The sequence below is a fragment of the Castor canadensis genome, chromosome 2, assembly GCF_047511655.1.
Source record: "Castor canadensis chromosome 2, mCasCan1.hap1v2, whole genome shotgun sequence".
Classification (NCBI taxonomy): domain Eukaryota; kingdom Metazoa; phylum Chordata; class Mammalia; order Rodentia; family Castoridae; genus Castor; species Castor canadensis.
Window position 1 is genome coordinate 183,988,441 of NC_133387.1, and position 19,915 is coordinate 184,008,355.

The following is a 19,915-nucleotide window of genomic DNA, read 5'->3' on the forward strand; positions in this document are numbered from 1 at the left end:
ACCTCATCTTAACTTTATCGCCTTTACAAAGACCCTGTTTCCAGTAAGGTCACATTCACAAATCCAGGTGGACATCAATTTGGAGTGACACTATTCAACTAGTATACAGCCCAACATTAGAACCAGGACTCCATCCCAGTCTCCAGCATCCCAGTCCTGGTCTTGCCCCACCACACTGGGCAGCTTGGCACACCTTTGTACCCCTCCCCTACTCATGGCTTCCATGTACCCCCTCCCCCTCTTCACAGCCCCCAGCACTGATGGCTGTACCCTTCATACCAGGACACTATCGTCCAACTGTGGCATCTCAGAGGGCAGAGAATAAATCCAAGACTCAGCTATGGAGCCCAGTCCAGAACCTGGATAAATTCAGCCACGTTGAACTGAATGAATGCTCCATCAGTAGGTGGTGAGGGTGCCATTGACAGAAGCAACCAAGCATAGGCTGGCTGTCCCTAGGAGTGCTGTTGTTCTAGGAGGATCAGTCTAGCATAGACTTTTGGAAGAGAATAGGAAGTAGGTTAACAGTCCAAGTTGTCTATCAGGTACCGGCCATGCAATTGTGGGTAGATTATTTAACTCTATGCTTCGATTAATAATGATAATAGTATACATTTCAAAAGCTCGTGAGGATAATGCACGTAAAGTCCTTGGCCTAATTTGTAATAGATGTTCAGTAAATATATATCTTTTTAAAAAGCAGAAGCCTAGCCAGGCATGGTGGTACACACCTGTAATCTCAACTACACGGGAGGCAGAGGTAAGGGGATCATGGCCTGAGGTCTGGGCAAGAGCAAGACCCTATCTGAAAAATAACTGAAGAAAAAGGGCTTGGGGTGGGGCTCAAATGGTAGAGTGCTTGCTAAGCACTGAGTTCAAACCCCAATACCGTCAAAAAAAAAAAAAAAAAAAGTAGACGCCAGCTCCGGGTTGCCAAGAAAGAGAACAGTGGCCGAACAGGCCAGAAAGTTCTTCTTCGCATAGTAATAATGAAAAGAAGAAGAAACTGATTCAGTAACCACAGACAGCACTTCCCTGGTCATGAGCAGGTGACAGTTGACACCCCTTGACAAGCAGAGTCAAACACAGAGCCCATATTTAAGCACAACCTATGTTCTGGTCTTAGAGCCGGAGGGACAATGTCCAGAGGAAACCCAGAGGGCCCTTGTTGGCATTTCTTTGTTGACAGTTCTTTGTTACTCAAGATGCCCCTGCCATGAACGCCATAGCACCCCCAATTATAATACTAACCAAAAAACTATCCCCACCCACTCCCACACACACACACACTTCCAAAACGCCTCAGGATGGGAACTAGCCCAGGACACGGGCTGACACTCTTCTTCCTCTGATGGGACCCAGCATGCCCTAGGAGAAGCGAAGCGGTAGGAACCAAGGATATGGACTAGCTCACGGGCTGCCAGGCTGCCAGGACACCCACCAGAGCCGACCTTGGAGGTCAGCATGTTGTCCAGCCCTGGCCTGGCCGAGCACCTCGCCAGCTGGCTGACCCTCCCTCTGCTCAGCCCACTGTGCGAGGCTCACTCCACAGGCCTCCAGCCCCCTCCCTTCCCCAGCAGGACCCATCATCTGATTCTCATCAAACATGCAGAGCTGCTGTTGCTCAAGTCCCCCCAGAGGGGACTAACATAATACCCCTGATTTCCTTCCCCTCTCCAGCTCGCTGTGCAGCCCCCTGGCTGCAGCCTGCCTTTGTTTCAGGAGGAGCAAAACACTGTGTCTGAAAATGTTACTGCAATTAAATATGCACAGGAAGGGGGGAAGGGAGGGGGAAATGAGGACAATGAGGGATGTGAAACATCGGATGCAGCAGCTGCTTGTTGCTATAGAAACCCCGGCTCCCCACAACCATCACGCAGCATCACCCCCACCCCAGCCCCCACTCCAGGCTTAAAATCCCACTAGGGCCCTGGGCCCCATTTGTCCTAGGGTGCTGGGAGATACACGATCACAGGGCTCTAGCTGCTCCCAGGCTGGAACACCTGTGGGCCACTAACACTGATTTTGTGTCTTTCCTATTTTTCCTCGGCCCTCATCTCCCCACCCTGCTATTTCTGATTGACAGCAGCACCCCCAGTAGTTCTGCGTTCCGGTCCCAGTTACATAATAAATTAACGTTTGACTTTGGGATGTCACAACATGGAGACAAAAACGGCACATGCAGAGTCCAGTGGGGGTCCAGGCTCTGTTCCCTCCTTCCCCTCTTTTGCTGGCCGGCAGCAGTGCTCAGCTCCCTCCCCCTTTCTTCTACCAAGCAGGGGTCTGCACAGTTGTGGTCTGTGTGCTGGAGGAGATGAGGGGTCCATAAACTCCAGGTTCCAGAGGACTGGCAGACTGCCAAGTAGCCAAGTGCTCAGCTAGGAGGATCCCCAACAAGAGGCAGTTGAACAGGATTCACAGGACACCCCAAACTTGAGCCCACAGAGGGAAAGTGAGGTAGCATTTGTTTTCAGGGACAAGGCCCAGGCTTTAGCTGAGTGCAGGGAGTGTGGCATAACCGGGCTGCCTTCCCCCCTCACGCCATCCCACCTGAAAAGTTAGTGAGATCTCAACTGGGAGGTAATCGCTGCCTCTGTTCTACCTGAGCTGTTGAGTCTGACTGTTAGATCCCCAGACTTGCCTGGCTTGTGATAGGTCCGGTCCTACACAGAGATGTATGGGAAGGAAGGAGGAAGGGGAGGGGAGGGAAGAAAGGAAAGGAGGGAGGGAGGAAGAGAGGGAGAAAGGGAGGAAATAGAGGAAAGGAGGGAGAAGGAGAAGAGGGAGGGAGGAGAGAGGGAGAGAGGGAAAGAGGGGAAGGAAAGAAAGAGGGGAGGAAGGAGAGGAGAGAGGAAAGGAAGGGAGGGAGGGAAGGAGAAAAGAGAGGAAGAAGAAAGGAGGTAAGGGAGGGAGGGAGGAAGAAGAGCAGGGAGGGCAAATAGGAGAACTATAGATAAGCCAAAGTTCATTCGGAAGCAAGAGAGCAGATGGATGAAGTCACTGGAAACCATATGAAATAAATAACCATTGACAAAAAGTCCTGAAGAGTCACAAGGAAGGACAGCTGCCTTCCAGGTGTCAGGGAGTCGGTCAGGCGTGCAGGGTTGGCCGGTGGAGGGATCTGGAAGGAGACCAGTGGTGATGGAGGAAGGTCTTCCTCCGAAGTCAAAGCCTTCATTCGTTGGGCAGTGAACCAGGCTGCTGAGAGGCAGCGAGCCCAACCCGCAGTATCTAATGAAGGCTGGAGATGTCCCCAGGGGTTGTGAGCACTTCAGAATTCTCCTCCCCTCCCCTCTGCTGTGGGCAGGTGTGTTCTGCCGAGGTCCCCACCCCCAGATGCCCAGAGTCTTCAACTTGTGCTTGGGACATGCAGGGACCCCACAGAATATCCGTAGGAGGATGAACCACAGCCAGAATGCTTGTCACTGGCTAAGGGACTGTCCCTCAGAAGCAGACCTGTAGGTAATAGGATTTGAAGGCTCCTCCAAAAGTTCTGCTCTGAAGCCTGGGGGTGTAACGTTAGTGGTCCTTTCTGTGGCTCTGCATTGTCCCTCCTGGGTTGTGAGTCACCACCTGCCCTGATTCTACACACTGCCAGTGGGAATATACCTGGGAAGCCGCTGATCCCAGAGAAGAGCAGCAGAACCCAGAGTTTGCTTCCCAGTCTTTTCTCGGTCTGTTCTCAGTGACAGGAAGATGAGGGGTCCCCAGCGGAAGGCAAGTCCCTCCCCAACCTAACGCCACCTCCCCCCCTACTTTAAGTCAGACCTCATTAGCTCAAGGTCAGGGCTCACCTCAGGACCTTGGACAGGGAAAGCCACTCCACCTGAGCTTTCCCAACTTGTAATTAGCAAATGGCTGTCCTGCTGCCTGTCCTTCCTACCTCCCTGCTGAATCCTGACAATCAGAGGCAGGAATGACTGTGGCAGTGGCATAGTAAACCTAGAGCCTGCCCCTTTCTCTGTCTTGCACAAAATGAGTGCTCAAGAATTATCTGTTATTATTTTTATGTGCCTGCCTCTCCATGGCCTCCCTTCTAGAAGAGTTTAGCCTCCATAATCACTTCTTAAGTGAATAAATGATCTAAATTGAGCAAAAAAGGTTTTAGGCTTATGCTTTGTTTATTGCAGAAGATCTGGTACTCAGAAGACCGGAGTTCCAGTTCACTGACTGGCTGTGTGACCTGGGCCAGTCACTTCACCAGGAATCTGTTTTCTCCTCTGTAAAATGGAGGAAACACCTCAACTTGTAGAAGCAATGAATGTTAAGGAGCAAAAAGTAGGAAAGATGGGGGCTAATATTCACTAAGTGAGCACTTTCTGTGTGCTAGATACACAGTGTATTATTTTTAATCCTTGCATTCACCCTATGAAGTACTGTTTGCACTTCATGGTACAAATGAGTCTCAGAGAGGCTAAGTGTCTTTCCCAAGGTCACGCAGCTAATAAGTAGAAAAACCAGATGGAGCCCCAGATCTCGGTCCGACTCTAAAGCTTACTTCTTGCCATCAAACCCGAAGCATCTACACTTAAAGAAACAATTACTGTGATTTCTCTTTGTCATTTTGTTGGTGTGTGGAAAAGCCGCATCTGTTGTCGATGGTACCTGCCTTTGAGGGTACACGACTTCACCCGCTGGTTTTCCCCATGGCCTCTTCTCCCTGGATGACAGCTCCAGCCTAGAAAGAAAGCCACCTGGCAGCCACTGCTGCCCGGGCTGGGAGTAATGGGCTCTGTCCTGGTTGTGTCTCCAGAAAACAGGTTTTTTATCACTTCCCACGGCGGGCTGTACATATCAGACGTGCAGAAGGAGGACGCCCTCTCCACCTACCGCTGTGTCACAAAGCACAAATACAGCGGGGAGACACGGCAGAGCAACGGAGCCCGCCTCTCCGTGACAGGTAGGCCAGGGCGCTGTGGGAGGGCCAGCGGTCTCTGGGGACCTCAGAGAAAGGGATTAAAGGGACTGGCAGGCAAGGTCTCCCCCACTTTGGCCTGGGCTTCCCTTCCTGTGGCCTCCAGAGTTGAATTCTTTCCAGGAGTCGGTATGGGGATGGGGGGACGCAGCTCTTCTGAAGAGCTGATATGTTTCCCTTTATCTGACAATGAGAATGATGGACTCACCCTCCTGATTTTTCTTTTCGCCCTCACTATCAGGAAGCTCACTGATAAAATCTGACACTCCAGCATCGTAACTGTTAGTCTAGATTTCAAAAACTCTTGCATTTCCTCATGTCTCTTAGTGTTTTTTAAGATTCTGTTCATCACTGACAGCAGGGCCTCACACCTATAATCCCTGCTACAGGAAAGTCAGAGATAGGAAGATTTTAGTATAAGGCAAGATAGGCAAAACCTATCTGAAAAATAACTAAAGCAAAAAGGGCTGGAGGCATGGCTCAAGTGGTAGAGGACTTGTCTAGCAAGTGCAAGGCCCTGAGTTCAAACCCCAGTACCACCAGAAAGACAAAAAATAAAAGATGCGTTCACCAATGTATGCTTTGTTGGATGTTACCTCACCACATTTGAAAGTAAGCAGAATCTAATTGATAAATGAATATTTCTAAAGGAGTCTCATCTGGACTGACAGTGGCTTCTGAAGGGGATGGAAGCTGGTTTACTGCATCCCACTATTTTCCTGGGATTTCCTTCCTTTGTCATCTGTTAGGCATCAATATCCATGTCACGTGTGTGTATTATTCTCCCTGTTTTTTGTTTGGTTGGTTGGTTAGTTGGTTGGTTTTTTTGATGGTTCTGGGGTTTGAACTCAGGGCTTCACACTTGCAGAGCAGGCACTCTACCACTTGAGCCATTTTGCTCCAGTTATTTTTTTGGAGATGGGGTCTCATGAGTTATGTGCCTGGGCTGGCTTCCAGCCGCCATCACCAGATCTCAGCCTCCCATGTAACTATGATTACAGGTGTAAGCCACTGGCACCTGGTATCTCCCTGCAAAAAATGGCTGAGCTAGGAACTATTTAACCAGTGGGAGACACAACTGGAAGTCAAGCTCTGGTCCTTCTGTCTCCAAGTCCTCCAGCTGCAGTTCCCCATGGAAGGGGGCAGCTGAGTGCTCACACCCAGCGTCCAGCAGAGAGGAAAGGAGGCACAGGACACCCTTCAGGGAGGGCCTTCTGGAACTGTGGTTTGCAAATGTTTTAGATGACAATCCGTATACAGACATTTTTTATCTACACCTATGAAATGCACTGGTATTTTTCTCCCATGCCCATTGCAATGCACTCTGATATTTTCAATTCTATTCTATCCTATTTTGCTTTGTCAAAATGCTGGTTACAACTCACCAAATGCATTTCATAACCTCCTAATGGTGTGTGACCTACAATTTGAAAATCCCTGAGGAGGTAAGGTGGGAATGGCTTTTGGAAAGAGAACAAACTGACAGTCTTTGGGGATTAAACCCACAAGGTCGCACATCCCTCGAGGCTCTGGAAATGGAGCTACTGTATGTGAACAAGCTGCCTGCTTCTGCTAATCTGTAGTTTGGGGACATCTGCCCCCATCAGCCAGGATCCTTCCATTTGCCTACCACACTTGGAGGCAAGACTCAAGACAGCAGGAGCCAGGAGGGCAATGACCAGAGTCTCCAACTGACCCTTGTGTCTGCAATGCCTGGCCCTGTGCCTGGCACATAGTAGGCGTCAAGTAAATATTTATGGCACTAATCACCGCCAACAGAAACTGTGCTGCCATGTGGGGAGGAGCAGAGCTGTGCTGCACGGCACGGTCTTTGTGGTTCGCCTTTTAATCTGCAGCCGATTTCCCAAAAGCGTTGTGTCGGAGTGGTTCACCTCCAAATTATAGGGACTTGTTTGTGTGGTGTTTTGCATCTCATTTGCATGCTTCTCATACAATGTAGGAAAGGCACAGAAATCCCCCCTCCTGCGGGCCTGCTTCACTCTCCTCCATGATAATTGAATCCCTTCATCCTTTAGTGTGCTGCTTGGACCTCCACTTTTGGGGGGAATAGGCAGGGGTACCTCAAAAACACACATTCTTTGAACTGGAGGATATGTCAACCATTCTTCTCTCATTACCGCCAGCTATGGGGAAAATGCATAGTGGGAGGAGAGGAAGACACCACACTGCCCAGGACCCAGAGATAAACCCCAAACTGAGGAGGACAAGGAGCCCAGGTAGGAAGGTGTCCAGGCAATCCAAAGGAGAGATGCCCAGGCACAGTTAGAGAGTGACACAGGACAGTACAAACAGAACTGAGTGACAAAGACAAAGGAAGGTGGAGGAGAAAGGAAGAAGGAGGGCGCCGTAGGGAAGGGAACAGAGAGGAGAGTGGGGAGGGGGCCCCCCGTGCAGTGACGCGGGGCTCTGATGTGATGTGATGTGACAGGGCAGCTTGTCTGCAAGCTGCTTGTCTCGGCAAAAATGCAACTGATGCTGGAGCAAGTAAGTGCAAGGGGAAATTGCTTTGGGGAACCCAGCCTTGACCTCCAGGCTCCCACCTTCCCACCCACTTAACCCCTTTCCCCCACTCTTTGGGCCTCAGTCCCAGAGAGCCTAGACAAGGGTGTCAGCTGAGGTCGTCCAGTCCGTAGTGGTCAAGGCCCGTGAGCTCTGGAAAGGGTGCATTTGCTCAGGGTTCCCAGGCACAAAGGTGAGAGGAAGGATGGAGGAGAGTGCAACACACGCTGTGCTAGAGATGCCAGGGCAGAAACACACATGTATGCTCATTTCTCCAGTGCTCACTGAGTAAGGGCGAAATAATGAGGTGTATTGTTAAAGGAGCATTTACGAGCCAGGCACAGTAGCTCACACCCGTAATCCCAGCTACTTGGAAGACAGATCAGAAGGATGACAGTTTGAGGCCAGCCTGGGCAAAAAATTAGTGAGACCCCCCCCCCAATCTCAATCAACAAGCTTTGGTTGTGCACAGCTGTTATCTCAGCTATGTGCAAATCATAGGTAGGAGTTTCAAGGTCTGAGATCTGCCTGGGCAAAAACTCAGGACCCTACCTGAAAAGCAACTGAAGCAAAAAAAAAAAAAAGGGCTGGGGCGTGGCTTAACTGGTAGAGCGCCTGAGAAGCAAACTGGAAGCCCTGAGTTCAAACCCCAGTACTGCCAAAGAAAGGAGGCAAAAGTTTCCATCTCAGCCTCACCACTCACTCGCTGTGCCACCGAGCATCAGATATGTAACAACTCTGAAGCTCAGCTCTCTCGTCTGTAAAATGGGAGTGACAAGATGTGTCACCCTGGGCTGTCGTGAGGAGGACAGGGTATATGCAGATTAGCAGTGCCTGGTAGGTGGAGAATGCTCGATTCTCAGCCATGTGGTTTCTATGGTGGGTGGTGACAGAGTATGTCATCCTGTTGCTACCAAGTTATTATTCCTTCATGTTCCCAAAGCAGAGGCCAACTTTCATTTTCCGTATGTCCCGAGTTAGATAAGGCAGTTGCAAGAATAGTCCAAGACTCCCCCAAACCCACCAGGATCACACCCATCCCGCACGTCTAGAGTTTACTGCACACTATCTAGAGTTTACTGGACACTCCCTGTGTCCCCAGACAACTCAGCTGGCTGGGCATCACATCCACACTTAGACAGGAGGGGCCAGGGACCAACACCTGGCTGTGGTCCCCCAGTTCACCCAGGATGGAGCCTGGTCCCAGCCTGGGCAGCACTGCCCGGACACTGCAGGAGACCCCAGCACCCTGCCTGGGGCACCACAGACCCCAGTGATCTTTCAGGCAGGGCCATCTGTCTCCCCTGTCCTGCACCGGTGCTGGCAGCACCCGGTCCCCCCAGGCTGTCGCATGTACACACCACAGCATTTTACTTCTGCTCCGGAGTAATGAAAGAGGTTTCTTTCCCTCGGAATTTAATTTCACGCCTGAGCCTCGGTGATTAATTCCCTCCCCCGCCCCTTCCTCCACCGCCCTGATGGCCCTTCCACTTGTAAATTCTGCGGTGTGCCATGGAATTTGTGTATTTTGCATCAATTAAGTGTCATGTTGAGTAATTCCTCCCCGGCACTGAGTTTGTTTATTCCAGCCATTCCCACCAGGGTGGGGGGTGGGGAAGAGGCTGCTGAATCTGGCAGGAGAGGGGGGCACACTGAATGGTGATTGCCCTGGGTATCGCCCCTCTGTTGGTCTGTGAAGCTCTCTGACACACATTATCCCATCAGTTGCCTACAGAAAGTCTCATGAGATGCTCACCACGGTCACCTCCACTATGCAGACAGGACACTCAGCTGTGAGGCCGTAAGACTCACCCAAGGTCACAGGGCTCATCATTGACCAAGCAGAACTAGCACTTGGGCCTCCTGGTCCCAGCCCAGCCTCCTGTAAAGCACTGGGAGTTCAAAAGGAGCACAAAATCTTCTGGAAAATTCTTCCCCCAGAGAGTCTCCTGGCTTGACCCCTCTCCAAGGAACATGAACTGAGGACAGAAGACATTTCTCATTAGTGACAGGGAACCCAGAGAGTCAGTAGCTCTCACTATCACACCTGAGCAAAATTTAGAATGTTAGATTAGACCCTATCTGCCAAACATCTGACCTGATTTCAGATGTCCACTCTGCTGTGTGATCCTGGGCTGGTCCCTGCACCTCTCTGATTTCAGCAACCTTATCTCTTTTTGTCCTCTACAGTCTCTAGGCAGCTATTATCCTTCCAGTTTATAAAGTTGTGCAATGTGGAGTTTTATCCAGAAAATGTAGACCACTGGCACACCCCATGCCTGAGTGCCCACTCATCCTCCCTCAGACATTGATGGTTCAAGAGCTGGAGGGCCTATTTTGTGCTAGGCTTGGGAGGGACATTACAGGTCAATACTGCCTCAAGGAGCCCTCAATCTTCCAGGAAGACAGACACAAGGCCTGCCTGTGGCAACTGCTGTTGAAAAGGGCAGGTGGCCACAGTGGTGGCCCCTTGCAAGTGGATAGCAGACTGGGGCCAGGGATGTGGGAAGATTCGTTCCCTGCAGGCTCTTCTATGCTTTCTGAAGCTCTGCCACATGCATATATTACCTGTTCAAAAAAAAAAAAAAGGCACTTTTAACTTTTAAAAAAGGAAGGGGCATTGTTTGACAATAAAATTCTATAGGAGTCCAGTGAGAGCAACAGTGGTGTCGGGGTACCTAGAAGAAAGCATTGAAACTGCCTTGTGAAAGATGACTGACTGGGCATCCAGGCGAGCCCTTGCAGTGGGAGAGTGGGGGCTTGGGGAGGCCGTGGGGATTGGTCCTAATCACAGAAGGCCTTGAGATTAGGGATAAGAAGTGGGGGTGTGTTATACAGGTTGTGAGGAGCCTGTGGGGGCTGTAAAGCAGGGCAGGTCTCCACAAGGCAGAACTCCAGGGAGGCCTTGAAGGTGAGAGGTGGACTGAGAAAGCAGAAACAACCACACACTGCACTGCACCCCACCCACAGGGGCCTGGGTCTTCCACTGTCTAGGGCCACAGATCGCACAAGTGCTGGTTCCTCTTGTTTTGGACCTGGAACATAGAGTAGGAGGGTCTACAGCAGGCTTTGATTCTAGATCCTTCTGGTCTCAATGGACATATACCTATCAGTTCTGAGTCTCGAGTGTAGACAGGAGAAGGTAAGGCAGATAGGTGGTTCCCCCAGTCCAGGATAAGGCCCACACTAAGAACTGCAAAGTACAAGCATTTCAAGTCCTGGGGTCACTGCTCCTGAGACTCTAGGTAAGAAGAGCTCTCGAGCATGGCCTGTCCCCCCATGGCTCACACTCTCCTCTCCATCCAGCTGTCTCTCGTTCATTCTGGCCCTGACCTCCACCAGGTTTTCTGCTCCTCCCAGCCGTGGCTCTCGGGGCTCAGGCTGGCCTGTGGGCACATGAGGACACGTGCAACCTCCCTAAAGCATTCTCCAGAGTTGGCCTGGAACCCACTCACTGTGGGTCCAGTGGACAGCAGGCCCCCGTCTGGGTGCTCACATTTCCTCCTCCAGCCCTGCTTCATTCACCCAGGGCTGGCAGGGGCTGCTGACACTCTCTTCTTTCAGACCCCGCCGAGTCCATCCCCACCATCCTGGATGGCTTCCACTCACAGGAAGTGTGGTCTGGCTACACAGTGGAGCTGCCCTGCACCGCCTCCGGCTACCCCATCCCTGCCATCCGCTGGCTCAAGGATGGCCGGCCCCTCCCTGCCGACAGCCGCTGGACCAAGCGCATCACAGGGCTGACCATCAGTGACCTGCGGACTGAGGACAGTGGCACCTACATTTGTGAGGTCACCAACACCTTTGGGTCGGCAGAGGCCACAGGCATCCTCACGGTCATCGGTGAGTGAGGGAAGCCCCTTCCACAGCCCTGACAACCTTTGGGAGCAGTGCAGTGTGGCAGGAAGGCTGTGGGTGGCACTGCCCCTTGCCATCCACAGCTGCCCAAGGGATGCTTCTGGCTGGCTGGTGGGGACCTGGAAAGACCTGTCTTTCATTCCTGGTGTTATCAGGAGCAGTCAGCATGGGGCAGACTGTATAACCATGACTATCAGTCTCAGTGTCCTTCTCCATAAAACAGGATGACGACCCCAGTCTTCTACCTTCTGGGGGTCAGATGAGATGATGAGGGTGACAGTAATTAGCTGGCCATGAGGCAGGGCTTCTTGGCTTGTTGGGAGGAGACAAAGTGTTAAACTATGGGAAGTAGTGCTGATGTTAGTTCACCAGATAGGACATATGTCCCCACCCTAGGGTGACATTCAGAATATTTAACAATAATTGATCCATCATACAGACACTAGGCATAAGCAGCCAAGTCAGCCATGCCAGGCACTGCCAGTGGGTATGGACTCTAGTCCTTTCCTGTCCTCCCCCAGCACTGGGGTCCAGGGTGTCCTGTGGTGAGTGGGAGGCCTTGGCAGACCCTCATGCTGGGGGCCTCAGGCAAGCAGAGAAGGTATAAGCAAGGTCCTAATGCCAGGAAAGTGCTGGGTGAAGATGAGTGAGGCTGAGGGTCACCTGGTCCTGCCACTTCTCATGTGACCTGGCCTCTAGGCTGCCAAAGGGCTCTGGAGTCCCACACCTGGGGTAAGAGCCAGCAGTAGCCTGTGTCCCCCGGTGTTGTTGCCAGCAGCACATGAGGATCATTCAATCTGGGCAGGGGCGGAGGCTGTCTAGAGGTGGTCCCACCCCACTCCAGGAGAATTCACTCTGTCGTGAAGGTTGACCAAGGAGCTCGGGGCTCCCCTCACCTCCAATTTATGAGCATAGGGCTACAAGGCTGCATGTCCTCAGGCAGGCCAGAGAACAATAGCAGACCCCCCCAGATGGCCTACCCACCTGGTATCTGGCTCCCCCAGGCCAGAACTGAATCAGTCCCCCACTCCTCCATGGTCCAGGGGCCTTGTCAGTTAGAGTGCCTTTATCTGCAGTACTGAGCAGAGGCTTCCCCAAGTGCAGTAACCGTAAAGCCAAAGAGCAGAGTCTTAAGAAATACTCTGGGACAGGCAGGACATGAAACAAATGCTTAATAAAATGCTGAAAGCCCTGCTTCAGGGACCTGGGGCGAGGATCATTTCATATAAGCAAGCTTGGGATAGCAGAGTGGGAAGATAGATGGACCAGGTTTGTTACCTCCTTTCTGCCCTAAGTACCAGCCAAAAAATTTAGGCCAATATAACATTCTCCTTCCCCAGTCTCAGGAAATAGGCTGGAAAGACATGCCCCCCAAATCCTCGAACATTAACATATCTGACTATAGGTAAATTTGGTGTTCACAGCTCCTGCCTCCAACCGTACAGGCAAACAGGTACTTACACCCACGGATGCAGGCATGAGTGTCAAAAATTCACACATCCATTTCCCCAAACACACATGCACCAGTATAGGGGACCCGTGCATAGATACATATATCCAAATACACTCACAAAGGTGTATCACGCTTGTCCACACACACTGCCCTGTGTGTACTTGATTCTCCTCCACTCAGTCCTCAACCCAGCCACAGTGGCTGGCGTCCTGGACACTTGGCTTCAAGAGAAATGACTTTTCTCTGTCCTCCGGCCTCTCCACAACCCCTCTCTGCCAATTTTGTGGACAGATAAGCAGTGCCTTAATATTGCCCGATTCTGTCACCAAACCCTTGCAGGGACAACAACTGGCAGTACCCTGGGAGCCCTGGCTGGCAAATGGGACAAAAAGAGATCATCTGCTTGGAGTGCAATGACAATTTCTGGACGCTGGTTGAAATTCTTGGCAGTGGACAGGGGGAGCCAAACCAGAAGACAGATATCTGCACCTGACCTTTCTCCTGTAGGCTGTCTCACAGGGTCCCATGCTCCTGCAGCCTGGGCTGCTGCATGGAACCCCCAGCCATGGAGATCAGCAAGACCTTGGGGCTGGTAACCAGCCAGGCAGTGAGACAATAAATGTGGTTCAGGTCCTGGTGAGGACATAAAGCTAAGAATGCTCACCCTGCTCTCAGGTGGCTCATGGTTCAAAGGGTGAGAAAAAAAAAAAAAGATGATGAAAACACAAGGTGACCAGGCACCTGTGGCTCGTGTTTGTAACCTTAGCTGCTTGGGAGGCTGAGATTGGGAGGATCACAATTTGAGGCCAGCCAGGGCAAATAGTTCAAGAGACCCCCCCCCCATCTCTAAAATAACCAGACCAAAATGGACTGGAAGTGTGGCTCAAGCAGTACAGTGCCTGTTTTGCAAGCATGAAGTCCTGAGTTCAAACCCTAGTCCCACCAAAAGAAGAAAAGGAGAAGAAGGAGGAGGAGAAGAAAGCAGAGGAGGAGGAGGAAGGGAGGGAGGGTGGGAGGGAGGAAGGAAGGAAGAACACAGGGTGTGAAGTGTGGCTTCAGTTATCCCCAGGGGATATCCCAGGGGACCCAGAAGACGGATCCTGATTTCAGCCTGGCAGAGGGGAGCGGTGTCCAGAAAGGCTTCCTGGAAGAGGGGACCTGAGCTGAGTGTGAAGGAGGAGTAGGAATTAGCAGAGCTCTGTGGGCATAGACCCTGGTGTCAGAAATGGCCCAGGACATCAGACAAAGGACTGATAACCAGAATATATAGGGAACTTAAAAAACTAAATTCTCCCAAAACTAATGAACCAATAAAGAAATGGGCAAGTGAACTAAACAGAACTTTCTCAAAAGAAGAAATTCAAATGGCCAAAAAACACATGAAAAAATGCTCACCATCTCTAGCAATAAAGGAAATGCAAATTAAAACCACCCTAAGATTCCACCTCACCCGTGTTAGAATAGCCATCATCAGCAACACCACCAACAACAGGTGTTGGCAAGGATGCGGGGAAAAAGGAACCCTCTTACACTGTTGGTGGGAATGTAAACCAGTACAACCACTCTGGAAAAAAATGTGGAGGCTACTTAAAAAGCTAAACATTGATCTACCATTTGATCCAGCAATACCACTCTTGGGGATATACCCAAAAGACTGTGACACAGGTTATTCCAGAGGCACTTGCACACCCATGTTTATTGCGGCACTATTCACAATAGCCAAGTTATGGAAACAGCCAAGATGCCCACCACTGACGAATGGATTAAGAAAATGTGGTATCTATACACAATGGAATTTTATGCAGCCATGAAGAAGAACGAAATGTTATCATTCGCTGGTAAATGGATGGAATTGGAGAACACCATTCTGAGTGAGGTTAGCCTGGCCCAAAAGACCAAAAATCGTATGTTCTCCCTCATATGTGGACATTAGATCAAGGGCAAACACAAGAATGGGATTGGACTATGAGCACATGATAAAATCGAGAGCACACAGGGAGGGGTGAGGATAGGTAAGACACCTAAAAAATTAGCTAGCATTTGTTGCCCTCAACGCAGAGAAACTAAAGCAGATACCTTAAAAGCAACTGAGGCCAATAGGAGAAGGGGACCAGGAACTAGAGAAAAGGTGAGATCAAAAAGAATTAACCTAGAAGGTAACACACACGCACAGGAAATCAATGTGAGTCAATGCCCTGTATAGCTATCCTTATCTCAACCAGCAAAAACCCTTGTTCCTTCCTATTATTGCTTATACTCTCTCTACAACAAAATTAGAAATAAGGGCAAAATAGTTTCTGCTGGGTATTAAGGGGGTGGGGGGGAGAAATGACCCAAGCCTTGTATGCACATATGAATAATAAAAGAAAAAAAAAAGAAACAATGAGCAATGAAATATAGAAAAAAAAAAAAAAAGAAAAAAGAAATGGCCCAGGGTTGATTCTCTGAAGAATGTGTGACCTTGGTGACAGCAGGAGGACTGCAGGTTCCCAAGGCCCCTGCCTTGAATGCCTTGCTGAGTTGTTGAGAGCCATGGAAGTTCTGAGTGGGGGATCCCATGGAGCTGTGTAAAAGACATCAGACCAGAAGAGAGCAGTGGCTGGTTGGCTGTGGGGGTGTGGGGACAGAGTGGGGCCACAGGTGCCTCCCTGTGGGTGGCAGAGAGAATGGTGAGCAAGCCAGGTTCCCATCCTCCTCAGTGAGCCAAAGGTAGATTCACAGCCCCACCCAGGCAGAGGGGCCTGTGTCAGGGAAGCCCAGGCCATCAGAAAAGGGGTGCGGAGGGATCCCCTGATCTGACTCTGCCAATTACCAGATGGGTAAACTGAGGCCCACACCAGGGAATTCCCCAGTCCCAGGCTGCACACAGGTCTGGAGGTAGAACCTGTGATCGTGACCTACCCTCACCACACTTTGCCGCAGTAAGCCTTCTTTCTTTTCTCTTCCTCCTCATGGCTCCCCTGCCTGGTCCGGTCCAGACCCCCTTCATGTGAGCCTGACACCAAAGAAGCTGAAGACCGGCATCGGCAGCACGGTCATCCTGTCCTGCGCCCTGACGGGCTCCCCGGAGTTCACCATTCGCTGGTACCGTAACACAGAGCTGGTGCTGCCCGACGAGGCCATCTCCATCCGCGGGCTCAGCAACGAGACCCTGCTCATCACCTCGGCCCAAAAAAGCCACTCTGGAGCCTACCAGTGCTTTGCCATCCGCAAGGCCCAGACTGCACAGGACTTCGCCATCATTGTGCTTGAGGGTGAGCTGAAGCGTCAGGCAAAGGGGCGGGCAGGGATGCCAGGTCCCCGCCCTCTGGTCAAGGCGGTGACCTTGCTCGGAGGTATTTGTCCAGTGCTCCCTGTACTCCCCGCAGGTGCCCTGTCACATCTCAGTCCCCCAAGGACCCTGTGTGCAGGTCTTTTTTTATGCCACCTGAGGCATTAGTTATTAGCCAAGGTCACATAGCTCTGTCCAAGGAACAAGGCTGGGATTTGAACTCAGGCCTCAACCATCAAACTGTTTGCCCTTACTCTCTAAAATAACTAGACCTAGAGAATCTTCTTTAAGGTCTCAAAGGTCTTCAGCCTTTCAGAAACTGGAGGAGCAACCCAGAACCTCTGGACTTTGGAATCCTTTCCCAGCCTGAGGCCTCTTTACAACCAGCTATGGTTCTTACCAGGGGTCTCAGTTTCCTTCTGTTTCTCTTTCCCTTTAAGGCTGCCAACACCCCAGCGTTCCTCATCTGGTACCTCTGTATATGGTTGTTCAGTTTGTTCACTGCACAAGTTGCCTAGAAATGGGTGAAAACCCAAATCTAGCCTGCACTCCATTCACCAAGCCATGAGCCCTGGCACCAGCTGTGACCACATATAGGAAGCACCTGTTGCTCATTTGCACAGAGGCGCCCTATCTTATCAACAAGTTGAGGTTGTATCCCTTCCCCCGCTCCACCTTCATTACTACTGAAAAACAAATCAAACAAGCAAGTCCTATTCCTTCCAAAGATTTTACAGCTATAAAGAAAAAAAAAAGATGCCAAACCCAAGCATGTCCACTGTGATGGCATCCTCCAAGGTAGCACTGTCAGGGCCTGTAGGTAGGACATGGAGCTGGACACCCACTGAACTGAAGCCCTGAGGGCATTGCCCAGCAAGCCTCCCTCCCTGGGTCCCCCTTGACTGCCCCATCCCTGGTCTCACTTTCTAAGGAGCAGTACATCAGCCCCACACAGGTTCATTTGAAGCAGATGCCTTTCATCTCAGGGACCCCTGTCTCAGTAATTCCCCAGCCCCCAACCCACTTACTTTCCCTCTGAGGACCTTTGCCTTGGGGGAGTTCTGGAGACTCTGGGAGACAGCCATTGAGAGCAGGTACAGGGAAAATGAGGCTGGTGGGAAGGTGAGGGACAGCCAGAGAAGGAGGGAAGGAGGCAGAGGAGGGGCCAAATGCTAAGTGACCCCCTTGGGTATTCCCAGACTCTGCCAGACACCAGGTTCTTCCCCAGTTCTAGATAAGGGTCTCCCCCAGAAACAGGGACAGGGCTGGCAGACTGGCTGAGTTTTAGTTTAATACCAACATTGACAGGATGTAAAGAATGCTATGTTACATTCGCCCTATTTTTTTTTTACTCTATAATACCATCTATTTTTATTATTTCATTTGTTTATTTACTTATGTATATATTTATTTATTTATTACTTTTGAGACAGGTTCTGCCTGTATCACCCAGACTAGCTTCAAACTCTTGACCCTCCTTTCTTAGCCTCCCAGGTGCTAAGATTATAGACATGCACCAGCACACCCACTTTACGGTTTTCTTAATTTTTAATTGACACACAATAATTATACATATTTATGGGGTACAGTGTGCTAATACCTTTTTAAAGCTTACAAAAAAATCCTGTGTGGAAAGATGACCTGAGTTAATAATTACATCCCTTACATTCCATGGGAAGAAGCTGGGGTACAGAAGTTCATGATTTCATCCAAGATTACTCAGGTAGCCAAGGCTTAAGGCCAGCCCAGACCTACCTCCCACCACCTCTGGGCAACTTGGATTGTAAAGCCTCAAATTTACCGCCTTTTGCTAATATGGCTACCATACCATCACCTGCTCCCCCTGACATGGTCAAGTTTAGGAGAGAACTCCACAGGGTCAGTTGCTCCACCCACAGCTGCCTTCTGAGTTTAGTGTGTTTATTATAAAGGGAAGAGCATCTTAAATTCATTCATTCATTTAATCCTCACTGTCTGAACAAGGTGGTACAAGCATTGTCACTGTTATCTGTCTGCCACCAATAACAAGTGGAAAGACTCAGAGGTTAAATGACCCGCCCAAAGACACAGCATAGCAAGAGGTTGAGGGTGAATCCAAATCCAGGATTCTTAACAATAATTGCACCCCACGGGGCTGTGGAAAGCACATGACAGTCCTTTATTGTCCTTATGGCTGCTGCTTTTCCTCCTCCCCCTGCGGGGTCAGGGTGGCCTGGGGGCGACGGTCTCTTTGTGGCTCGGTGACCCTCAGAGGGGCTCCTCGCTCCCTGCAGACGGCACGCCCCGCATCGTCTCGTCCTTCAGTGAGAAGGTGGTCAACCCCGGGGAGCAGTTCTCACTGATGTGTGCTGCCAAGGGCGCGCCGCCCCCCACGGTCACCTGGGCCCTGGACGACGAGCCCATCGTGCGGGACGGAAGCCACCGCAGCAACCAGTACACCATGTCCGACGGCACCACCATCAGCCACATGAACGTCACGGGGCCCCAGATCCGCGACGGGGGCGTGTACCGGTGCACGGCGCGGAACTCGGTGGGCAGTGCCGAATATCAGGCGCGAATAAACGTAAGAGGTGCCTGTCTACATTTAAATATCAGAATAGGCTTTTGAGTTCCTTTCCATCTCTGTGGTTACCATTATTCTTGTGGTGATTCGTACTTATTATTATTAATCATCATTTTTATTTTAGTAGTCTCTCCTCTCTCTCTTGTTCCCTTTCCATACCCTCCACAACCCCATCATCCATTTTTGTGTGAGCCTGTGTCTGGTAGAGTTCACCCCCATTCTCACTGCCCCCTGCTCCTCTTCTCCTCTCCTGCAATTTGGCCTGCCCACCCTTCTCCCCCCACCTTCCCCTCCCCACCCCACCCCCATCAATTGCTCTGGGTCCCCAGTATGCTATGCACCTGCTAGCATCTGCCAGCCCCAGCAGGACCTTGCAAGGACAGAGACAGGGCAGGGGCAAAGCAGGCTTGACCTTAATATGCAGCTGTGTCTCCCGTATCCCCCACCAAGCCGGTCCCCAAATGGTCCAGGACAGACAGGCAGCCAAGAGCCGGGGTGTGGTGTTCTCGTCACAAGGCTCAAGCTATCAAGAATAGAAGGCTGAGGCTGAGGCTGGAGAGCGAGCAAGGCAGGCAGCCTCCAAGAGGGGGAAGGTCTTCAAGGTGGTCATCCCTATCTCCCAGGTCTCTGAGTCACGGTGGTGAGGACCCTCTCCTCTGCTGCTCTTTGCAGCTCCGTGGGTCTGACTGGCCCTCATCTGACCCTACCAGTGACCCTTGACCCAAGGGCAGAATTGGGGCAGGGGAGCAAGAGGAAAGGGACACTGGTCCAGGGGCAATAGCAGTTGTCCTAGGGGCAGGGAAGGGGCGTGGAGATGGAGGTCCATCCTAAATTCACCTGTGCCAGGTTTCCAACCCCATAAGAGGAATGTGGCCCCCCATGGCCACCCCCTACCCTCCCACTCTGAATTGGAAAGGGTATAGAGCTGCAGGGCCCTAGAAGATTCCCTAGTCCCGCCCCTTATCTTCTGGTGGGGACCTGAGCCTGGAGAGTCCCATGACCCCCTCCAGCACTGTCCCTGCATGGTAGCCTCTGAAGCCTCTTTCCCACCTCCACATTGCCACCTGCCAACTGACTCAGCTAAGAACAGGGCAATCAGATCCCCACTTTATAGCCTCTTCTCAGGGGCTCATCTAGTGAAGACCATCCTGTCACCCTTTGGACAGTGACCACATGTAAGGCCCTTTGGGGTCACAATGTCCACATTTCCATCTTAACCTCTAATCCTGACCTCTCCCTAAGTGAGGACTTGTCCTCCCCAATCCCAGTGACTTCATGGGTTGGGGGGTAGGCTGCAGATAAGCCATGTGCCTGCCCCAGAAGGTGAATGGGTTC

General features: G+C 51.1%; 1 protein-coding gene across 1 annotated transcript in view; it reads left to right on the forward strand.

Annotated features, from left to right (window-relative positions):
- Dscaml1 (DS cell adhesion molecule like 1) overlaps window positions 1-19,915 on the forward strand; it is a 322,763-nt gene that overhangs the window by 229,411 nt on the left and 73,437 nt on the right. The window contains exons 4-7 of the mRNA XM_074066655.1: window positions 4,754-4,900; window positions 11,000-11,278; window positions 15,725-16,000; window positions 18,291-18,587. Of these exons, the coding sequence (XP_073922756.1) occupies window positions 4,754-4,900; window positions 11,000-11,278; window positions 15,725-16,000; window positions 18,291-18,587 (999 nt within the window). The remainder of the gene's footprint in view (window positions 1-4,753; window positions 4,901-10,999; window positions 11,279-15,724; window positions 16,001-18,290; window positions 18,588-19,915) is intronic.